The following is a 10730-nucleotide window of genomic DNA, read 5'->3' as shown; positions in this document are numbered from 1 at the left end:
CGAGGACTCATCTCTAAAAATAGCCAGGCATTGTGGCAGGTGCCTATAGTCCCAGATACTTCTGAGGCTGAGGCAAGAGAATCACTTGAGCCCAAGAGTTCGAGTTTGCTGTGAACAACACACCAGACCCTTGGCATTTGGGGAGTTGGCATCTCTAGTTCTATCACCTAGGAATGACTCCAATGGTGCAAGCTTCTGAAACATAAGTGCTAAGACTACAGTATGGACAAGTCACTAAGGTGATGAAGAACAGAGCTCTGTCCACTCAGGCCTGCTGTTCTGCAGCTGTCTCCACATGTCGTGAAACTGTATTGTAACTGTGCCTACAAATCTGAGAATTCACAAAGGACTAAATGCTATACTGCTCATGAACCCCAGGGGCAACTGGAAATCAACTGCCTTCATAAACAGGCAAGTCTATTTCCAGAAAAAAAGGGGCAAAGCACAGAAACAAGAGGATAAGAAAACTTCCAGAAGATGAGCATATTCTCATGCTAATATCCTTCCTGTATGGAGTCTGCTTGTTACATCACAAAGACCTTGACCGTCCCTCAAAGATACACTAGAGGAAGGTTAAATACCTGAATAAAGGGGAGACACAAAGATCAAATAAAAATGGTTTCAAATGGAGAACTGAATTAAAAAAAAAAATTCCCAACTGGTTTCAACAGTAATTTGTTTCAAGAACAAGGAAATGTTTCTAACCTCATTTTGTACCTTTTCTTTATCAACCCAAGACTACCATAGCCCTTTTCCCAAAACTGAATCAGTCACACACATATCCGTGTCTTGTGCTTTGGAGCTGCCCCTCACGCGATTTTAGCCAGCCACTTCTCCAGGTCCTGGATATCAGCAGAGCCAGTGTCCCCTCTTCCACCCTTGGCACTACATTCCAGGAATTCCACTTTGAGTGGCAACTGTGAGAATTCGAATTCTTTGCCTTTCTTTCCTAGCTGAACAGGGACAGCGGTGGAACTGTCCAGTGTGCTGGGGGCAGCAGAACGGGTAACTCGTAAGGTATTGCTGTGGGACAAAAGGAAAACAGGTCAGAAAATAGGATTTTTATATAGTAATTAAATCATATTAGTTCTTAAACAATTCAGCACTCATTTAAAAATAATAAAACTATCATTTATGCATTTAAGATTGTTAAATAATCCTTTGCATTTATAGATCAGTTTGCCGGACAGTCACATGAGACAGGGCTACAGAAGGAAACACTCTATTATAAGACGATGAAAAGTTATAAATATTAAAATTAGGATTCTAATTTTATTTTAATCTCTATTAATTGTGCAAATTAAGCCCTGCTGGCATGGTAATGGGTATATAGGTATTCATTTTAATATTCCTTAAACTAAATGTGTGTCATATATATTGTATATATAATATTTCCCAATAAAAATTTTTTAAGGAAAGAAATAAAACAATTACATGTATTTAGTCTTACATAGCTGGATGACAGCAGGTCAGCTGTGGACTGGGTCATATCACGTTCTTTCAGCACAGGGCCCCCTTTTAAGAGGATCACCTGAATGATACCGTTAAAAAATACATTTTAAAAATACATGGTATGGTACATGGTATGGCCAGGTGCCTGTAATCGCAGCACTCTGACAGGGCGAGGTGGGCGGACTACTTGACTTCAGGAGATTGGGACCAGCCTGAGCAAAAGCGAGATCCTGTCTCTAAAAATAACCAGGTGTTGTGGTACATACCCATAGTCCCAGCTACTGGGGAGGCTGAGGCAAGAGGATCGCTCGAGACCAAGAGTTTAAGGTTGCTGTGAGCTATGATGACACCACAGCACTCTACCCAGGGTGACTGAGTGAGACTCGTCTCAAGAAAAGAAAAAATATGATATAAGTGTTATAAAAATGTAAGTTACTGAAAGTTAAGTGTGGGTAGGTATTTCTTTTTATCTTGAGTGTATCTGGATATGAAGTTTACAAATCCACAAACTCCAGATTCTCATATCTAACGTGGGCACAGCTACATACTTTTCTCCAACTTGTTTAACCACTAAAACCTTCTCAATTTCAGTCACCTTACTGCCACTTGCTGGGGTGCATACAACACTGCTGACCTCCCACCCTTCCTGCTACTCGGAAGTAGAGGAATACGTGGTGCCAATCTGCTTTCTTACAAAATAAAGCATTTTGGGTGGTGCCAGTGGCTCAAGGAGTAGGGCACCGGCCGCATATGCCGGAGATGGTGGGTTCAAAGCCAGCCCCGGGCAAAAACAAAAAAAACAAACAAACAAAATAAAGCATTTCTTGATTCTGTAAAGTTGCTTAAAAATTAGTGAAGAATCCACAGATAAAATTAAACATCTCGCTCAGAAACACACACATACAGCAGAAGCATTTTAGAAAACAAATAATACAAGATTCTGGATCTTACTTCTTGAGGAAAAAGCTTTAGGAGATGTGCACATGGGCCTTCTAAACATGTTAGTAGGTATATGGTATTCATTTCAATATTTTTTAAACTAAAAGTATGTGTCATATATTCTATATATAATTATTTCACAATAACAATTTTAAGAAAAAAATAAAAACATTACATATATTCAAGCTTTGCCACAAGGCCACATAATACAGTAAACCTTGCTACTCAGAAGGATGAAATCTTTAATGCCAACAGGACTTAATTTGCACAATTAATAGAGATTAAAATAAAATCAGTCAGAATACTAATTTTAACATTTATAACTTTTTGACATTTTGCTTTACTGCCTTATAATAAGAGTGTTTCTTTCTGTATTGTTTTTCTCTAACACTTTAGAGTTAAAAGCAAATGGCCGAAGGAAAACATGTTAAATTTAAACATGGGAAGTCGGACCGTGTTGTTAGAAAACAACTCCCAAAATAACATTATGATAGCTTTTGTTGCTTCAAAACAATTCCCAACAATTGCAACAGAATTTTTAGAAAAACCAAACCATCTACTTTTTCCACTGTGCTTAGCCTAATGGCAAGCAATATGAGCGCTCTGTAGGGAGTAAGCATCAAGAGTACAGGAACTGAGGGTGAGAAACAAACAACTTCAGAAACAACAGGAACCTGGAAAGGCCATAGCCAGGGCTGGTAAAAGTGTTGTGTAAAGAGCCAGAAGTTAAATGTCCTGGGCTTTGTGGGCCATGTTTGGTCTCTATTGCATATTTTTCTTTCTTTCTCTTTTTTTTATCTGCCCTTTAAAAATGTCAAACCTACTGTCAGGCTGCAGGCTTGCAGGCAGGAGTCTGCCAGCCCCTGAGGCTGACCGGATTCTACTGGACTCTCAGCCCATAGTACAGGAACCCCCACATTTCCTCCTATAGCTGCATCCTGAGTGCAGGGCTTGGAGTATACTAGATGCGCTGTAGCCTGTTACATGAATAAAGGAGTAAATAAATCATAGCAGGGGGAAAAAGTTCTAAAAGTTTAATTTATAGAGTTTTTCCTTATCAGATCCTTTTCAAATCCTTATACAAGTAGTAAGAAGACATACTTTACTATAATGTTGATCATTTCTTCTGCCTAAGCCAGCCTTTGGCTGGCTCTTATAAACTGGCATAAAATGAAGACATGCTAAATCCCTTAAAATTCAAAAGTGTATAGCTCACTTTACAAATTTTTAAACTGTCAAAGTAGGACATGTCATATTGCCAACTAGCTTGACAACAATATGAAAAGCTAAAAACTATCATAAATTTTTTATATTCCTCCTAGTTTTCCTTTCTTACTCTGTTAACAATAATCTCTAAAATGGCTTTTAATTATTTTAGTTTTGTTTTTAGTTTCTCAGTTTCTTTTTTCCTCTAATTCCCAGTTTTTATTTATGTACTCTTATTTTGTTATTTTTTGTATGCACCTTTAAACACTGTTTAACATGAACTACTGAGTGATGACCAAACGCTTCCATTCCCTGAAGTAACACAGTTCTCAAATTGGTGCATAAAATCTTTTAGGTTTAAAAGCCTTTCATTTCAACTATAAATGAGTTATTAACACTGGAATATTAATTGAGCAGATAGTTTCAATAAATCTTCTTTCCATACATTTAAAATAGCTATAAACATCCCACTAATGCTTTTTGTAATCCTATTAATTCTTTTGTTAATTATTTAACAAGTAAATTTCACGCTAATCTTCAGTCTATTACTGTGATAATCACATACAACCAAACAAAAGAAATATGGATATGCTCCTTAACGCCCAAGTGTTAAGACATATAATTAGCCAATGGCCTCACTCACACTTACAGTTCTTTCTCAAGCTGCTGTTGAATTAACTTTGCTGATTTTGCCATTGCAATATCTGTAAAAAAATAAAAACACTGTTGTAGTATAAGTAAGAATGGGTCTTTTCCTAAAACTGCTTGCAAAAGAAAAGAAACCAGTAAGTTTCTTTTCTCTTTTTCGCTTTTGTAACTAGTTCCTTCTCTATGAATGTAAGCTTTTATATTTGCACATGTGAGTTTTCCCAAGATAATGCTTATAAACTACTATGCTGATGACCCTAAAATTGATTTTAGCTCTTTCACTAAACTTTCAATTTAATTACATACATAAATCCAGGCAGTACAACAGAAAGAAAACCTACCAGTGCCATGATTATAAAAAGAGCCTTGACTCCAACAGACAATACCCTATTTATCATTTAAAAGTGAACTTAGTGGCTCGATGCCAGTCACATACACCGAGGGTGGATTCGAACTGGCCCGGGCCAGCTAAACAACTGCAACAAAAAAAATAGATGGACACCTGTAGTCCCAGCTACTTGGGAGGCTGAGGCAAGAGAATCATGTAAGCCCAAGAGTTGGAGGTTTCTGTGAGCTGTGATGACACATCACTCTACAGAGGGTGACATAGTGAGAACCTGTCTCAAAAATTAAAAAGCAAACTTAGCATGTATCCAACTGCTACTAAGATGGTATGTTAAACTGCATTAAGTATAGGTAAGAGATGAGACCTGGTTTGGCACAAAGTCCACACCGAATAAACATCAACTCCTCTCCTTATACTAAATCAGAGAAATATAGAGGTTAGGTAATATGCTCCTGATTAGGCATTATCTCATATCTTCTAAGAAATGCCTTGGGCTCTTTACAGAATCAGAATTTTGGATCTGAAAGAGACCTCAAGATATCAATTAGTATATCTTATTTTACAGGTCATAGAACTGAAGCCTAATTTTAGTGGGTATGACTGGAACATTCTGAATTGTTATCCAGTACAGAAAACAAATTCTGCCAACACTCCTCGATAAAATTTACTGGATGGTAAACTGGTTTGAGAAAAGAAACTTCACCCTGTCCCTCCAAAATTGTGTATCATTTATGATATACTATCAATCTGACAAACTTAATAAATTACAATAATTTATATTCTTTAAAAAAACACACTATATTAAAGAAAAACTGGTAAGCATCACTCAGTTATCATTCTTTAGTCTTCTGGTAAGAAGACTGGTGAAAAGGTAGAAGTAAAATTAATGTTAAGATTCACTTTATAGTTCATTACAACAATTGTCTCTAATGACAACTGTAGATAACTAATTTTTAGTAGCAACCACCTCTCCCCAAATCTCAGTTATTATTGCCTAAAAACATGATGGCACCTTGCTTATTGCAGGCTATTAAGAATGACGGTGTATTCTTCAGAACCATACTGTCAAGCAGGACTTGATACAGAAACTCAGCCACATCTTTCACCTCTCGTTGGAATGCTGCACTATCCACAACAAACACAACAGCCCTAAAAGAAAGAGAAAAGAAAAGAAAAACAGGCACGTGAACATGGAATAGTACATCATTGCCTTGAAAAACTATCTTTTCTATTTCTTCAAATTTAATTCTGGTGACTACCACTCAATAGAAACACATGCAGACCTGTGCACATGTTATCACACAACACAAATCCTCATTTAACAAAGAACTATTGCCAGGCATGGTGGCTCACGCCCATAATCCTAGCACTCTGGGAGGCCAAGGCAGGTGGATTGCCTGAACTCAAGAGTTCAAGACCAGCCTGAGTAAGAGTAGGACCCCATCTCTACTAAAAATAGAAAAACTGAGCCAAGAAGATTGCTTGAGCCTGGGAGATTGAGGTTGCTGTGAGCTATAACACCACAGCACTCTACCCAGGGTAACAGAGTAAGCCACTGTCTCAAGAAAAAAATAAAACAAAAAAACCCAAAGAACTATAGAGTGCTACTATGTATCAAAGATGAAAGCTGAAAAGACAGTAAGAAATGATGCCTGCTCTCAAAACCAAGAAATACCATATAGAGAACCATGTGGTAAGTGCCAGGCAGGACAGATCTATGCACACAAGAACAAAGAGGAAGATCATTTAAATGAGAACAAGTCAAAAAAGACTTAACAGAGGATGCAACAACTGAGCTGAATTTTCTCTAGACAAAAAATTGAGGCTGGGCTCACGCCTATAATCCCAACATTCTGGGAGGCTGAAGCAGACTAGACCAGACTGAGCTAGAGTGAGACCTCATCTCTAAAAACAGTACCTGTGGTGGGTACCTATAGTCCCAGCTACTTGGGAGGCTAAGGCAAGAGAATCGCTTGATCCCAGGAGTCTGAGATTGCTATGAGCTATGATGCCACAGCACTCTCCCAAGGGTGACAAAGTGAGACTCTGTCTCAAAAAAAAAATTGGGGCACAGACTCTCTGGGAAGTACAGATTGAGTATTCCTAATCCAAAATTCAAAATACTTCTAATCCCAATTATTTCAGACAAGGGATACTGAGCCTGTTGTTCAAGGCACAAGTAAGTGAAACCCATTTCCTGGAGAAGTCAAGCTAAGCTGGTACACAGGGAGATGGGGGAAAACCAAGTCACAGGAGACACTGATCTGTGGAGATAATGCTTTTCTATCTTGCAAAGAATATCAGTGCTTATGTGGAAGACAGAAATCTTAGGGCCACTGAACTAGAAGCTAAGTGACCAGATAGGGCCTGACCTAAGGAAGCAATAGTGAGAATCCTTATGTGACAAAAACAGAGGTAAAGTACAGCAATCCAGGGAAAGTACAGACAACAGGCCTTAGGGGCAAGAAGTTTGAATGCCCAGGTGGGACATTCAATAACCAATGTGCAGTTGGGGAGCTGGAAATGAACACCCTGCATAAAACCTAGAACTTAAAAGTAGTCTTATGGAGATCAGAGGATAGAAAATAATCCTACAAGAAACAGAAATACCAGGCCCCCAGTGCTTCACAAAGACATAGGGTATGAATTTATACTCTCTTCAAGTATAAGATTCCCAAGCAGAAAGGTTTACATAAAAACTGGGCCAGACTCACTGAAATCTGCTATTCATTAATAACACCTACTTAGTCCATTTACATTAAACTGAGGGACCCAAGAGGCCAACACCAACAAGCACTCCACAAGGAGAGACAATGTTCCTCACTGACTTTTATTGAAGTCTCAAGCATGAGAAAAGACAGCACAACAGAAAGCTTCAAAGAGAGCATAAAGGTTAAAAAACAAGTATGTAGTTTATCTTTAGCTGTAAGATTGAACTCTGAACACATTCTGTTTACTGCACTTCTGTCTTTCCTTAATCTTATCACTGTCAATATGACTTAAGGTTGGGATAGTGTGCTGTGTCTGGTGAGTATTGTTTTTAGAACTCATAGCCAGCAGTGATGCTTGGATTTTGCCCAGATCACTCTGTCCCTAGTGCCTAGCACTTTTAACCCTATGCTCTATCCTATACCCCTGTGGCTCCAAGAGTAGGAAACGTGAACCCCTTGTAGAACAAAGCTTTCCTATCCTAAAGTATTAAAGAGCACCAATCACAATATCAACCACACATCTCCCTTGATAAAGGACTCTAGGTCAAATTATAATGCAAAAAAGAAAATAAATAATTATGAGGAAAAATAACTGGCAGCCCAAAAGAAGAATCAGCACCCCAAAACTAGAAATAATAAAGCAACTGATAAATCTGTTCAAAAGTATTTAGGAGAATAATTTTAAAAACCATAATAAAAATAGAATAGTATAAAAAAAAACAGACTGATTTAAAAAGGTAAGTATTTTAGAAGTGAAGAATATAGTAAGTAGGCTGAGCTCATGGCTCACATCTATAATCCTGGCACTTTGGAAGGCTGAGGCAGGTGGATAGCTGAGTTCAGGAGTTTGAGACCAGCCTGAGCAAGAGCAAGACTCTGTCTCTACTAAAAATGGAAAAACTAGCCAGGCATAGTACCTGTAATTTTGTAATTGTACTGCAGCAAAATTCGTAATTACAACGCAAATTACAAAATATTTATAATTGATAACAAAAAAGGAAGAAAACTTTTAATTGGGAATAAATATGGCAAATTATCAGTTCTAGATTTGGCTTAATCATCCGAGGAATAAAAAACCATATTCTCTTCTGCCACAAACTGCTCATCACCACCACCTTGTGGGCAAGGAAGCAATAACAAAACTTCAGTTTAGACATCTTCAACAAAAGGCAAAGAATCAACTTCATTCCATCACAAAAAAACTAAGATGCCATCAATTAAAAGACACATTATTTCACAGACTATTAAGAAAAAGAAAATACTACCAATTAAACTATAACAGCATTAATGTTAAGATGTTTTCCAAATTCAGAATATAATGTGTCTTCAAATCACTGAAATGTGGCTCACTGGTTTTCCCCTTCAGATCTTCAATGTCTGAACTCCAGCGTAAGAATTTTAGGAAAGAACTTAAGAGTCAATATCACTTGAGCAGATACTAAAAGAAATATGAAAATACTATTCTATATTTCTTGCAGCATCAAATTTAGGTACCTTAAGAGTAGATATATAGACAAATATAATGTTGGAGTTTGGTAACTTTTCAGATCCATCTCAGCTTTAAAATTATTTTTTCAGATTTTCAGTTGTACATGCCATTACAGTTATCTTTAGAGTAAATTCAAAATTTAATAACAATGCTAATAAGAGTTAACATTTTCTAAACACTGTGAAACACTTTTTAAGCATTTATCTCACATAATCCTCATAACCCAAGTGAGGGTAGGCTTGAAATCTAGAACTGGATGACCTCAAAGTCCACCCTCTTTCTACTCCAGCATACCATGCTGCCTCCCTAATATCACCAGAACAAATATTAGACTGGTCTCTGTGGCCTCAATATTCAGACTTCAGACATGCCCACTTCACTTCCTTCCTACTTACCTGGCTGAAGACTTAAATCGCTCTAAGAACTGAAGCCTCAAGCTCTCATGGCCAGGGAGGTCAATCAAGGTCAGGCTGTTGCCCTGAAGATAGCAGCAATAATATTAAATTAATGTTTCAGTACAGTTCCATGTTCACAATATAAACCTTTAGTATTAGACTTTGGGTACCAGACTAGCATCTAATTACTCAATGAGTCAAACAAATGTTAACTGTGATTAATTAATACATGAAACAAATTTTCAAGAAGCACCATCTACTCATAAAACATCAGTCAAAGTTCTGGGCGTGTAATAGTCTAGTAAAGACATGGTTCCTTCTCTAACACAATTTATGAGAAAGATGAACACAGTAAAAAATTACATATAAAAATATAAAATTGCAACTTTAATAAACATTCTGAGAGTACATGAAAAACCTGACTCTGTCTGGGGGAGGTGTCAGAGAAGTGTGGTCTATATGAGGCTTAGGAGATATATTAGTATGAAGGCAGTAAAAACAAAAAGGCGGCACCTGTGGCTCAGTCGGTAAGGCGCCGGCCCCACATACCGAGGGTGGCGGGTTCAAACCCGGCCCCGGCCAAACTGCAACCAAAAAATAGCCGGGCGTTGTGGCAGGCGCCTGTAGTCCCAGCTACTCGGGAGGCTGAGGCAAGAGAATCGCTTAAGCCCAGGAATAGGAGGTTGCTGTGAGCTGTGTGAGGCCACAGCACTCTACCGAGGGCCATAAAGTGAGACTCTGTCTCTACAAAAAAAAAGCAAAAACAAAAACACACAAAGAATAGTAACAAATACTCACAAACTAATAATGTAATATAAGAACCTACAATTTATCATGGAGCATGTTACTATTATGGGGATTCTTATCTTTATAACAGAACACACTTTTATCATTCCCACCTTGATTTAATTTTTAAATATTTGTCTATCAGAAACACCCGTTTTTTTCTAAGAGATGGGGGTCTCACTATGTTGCCCAGGCTGGTCTCAAACCTAGCCTCAAGTAATCCTCCAACCTCAGCCTCCGAAACCACTGAGATTACAGGCATGAGCCACCACATCTGGCTTTTGTGTCAATTCTTGAGCCCCTATTGAAGACACCTATTGTGTACCCTATTAAGTCCAATTTGACATTAAAAGCCTTCATCTTTTACTTCATGTTTAATGTTGATATGGTTGTGCCCCTAATAAGCAATCCCATTATCAACTCTAATAAATCCTATTCACCATTCCAAACCTTCATTCTTGACCTCATATTCTGGGGACCCCAAGTTGGGACTTACTGCTTCATTTTTAAAAGCAGCACGCACCACATACTATAAGCAATTCAGAAGATAGAGTACTAGCTACATTACTATCTAGAGAGACTAGATTTAAACATAAGGAGATAAGAGAAGGACTGAAGAAATAAGAGAAGAATATTCTATGTATTCGATAGAGATATAAGCCACACAAGTAATTTTAAATTTTCTAGTAACATATTAAAAAAGTAAAAATAGGTGAAATTAATTTTAATGTTATTAAAATAGGTGAAATTAATTTTAA

At 37.6% G+C, this 10730-nt stretch overlaps 1 protein-coding gene across 1 annotated transcript in view; it reads right to left on the bottom strand.

The window, feature by feature from the left end:
• Nucleotides 1-659: 659 nt before the first annotated feature.
• The window catches only part of TF (transferrin), a 64776-nt gene continuing 54705 nt past the window's right edge, over nt 660-10730 (bottom strand). The window contains 4 exon segments of the mRNA XM_053599599.1: nt 660-1023; nt 4247-4301; nt 5604-5740; nt 9187-9269. Coding sequence (XP_053455574.1) covers nt 810-1023; nt 4247-4301; nt 5604-5740; nt 9187-9269 — 489 coding nt within the window. The 3' untranslated portion in view covers nt 660-809.

This window comes from Nycticebus coucang, chromosome 8 (assembly GCF_027406575.1).
Source record: "Nycticebus coucang isolate mNycCou1 chromosome 8, mNycCou1.pri, whole genome shotgun sequence".
Lineage (NCBI taxonomy): Eukaryota > Metazoa > Chordata > Mammalia > Primates > Lorisidae > Nycticebus > Nycticebus coucang.
This window is presented reverse-complemented; position numbering and strand designations above follow the sequence as displayed.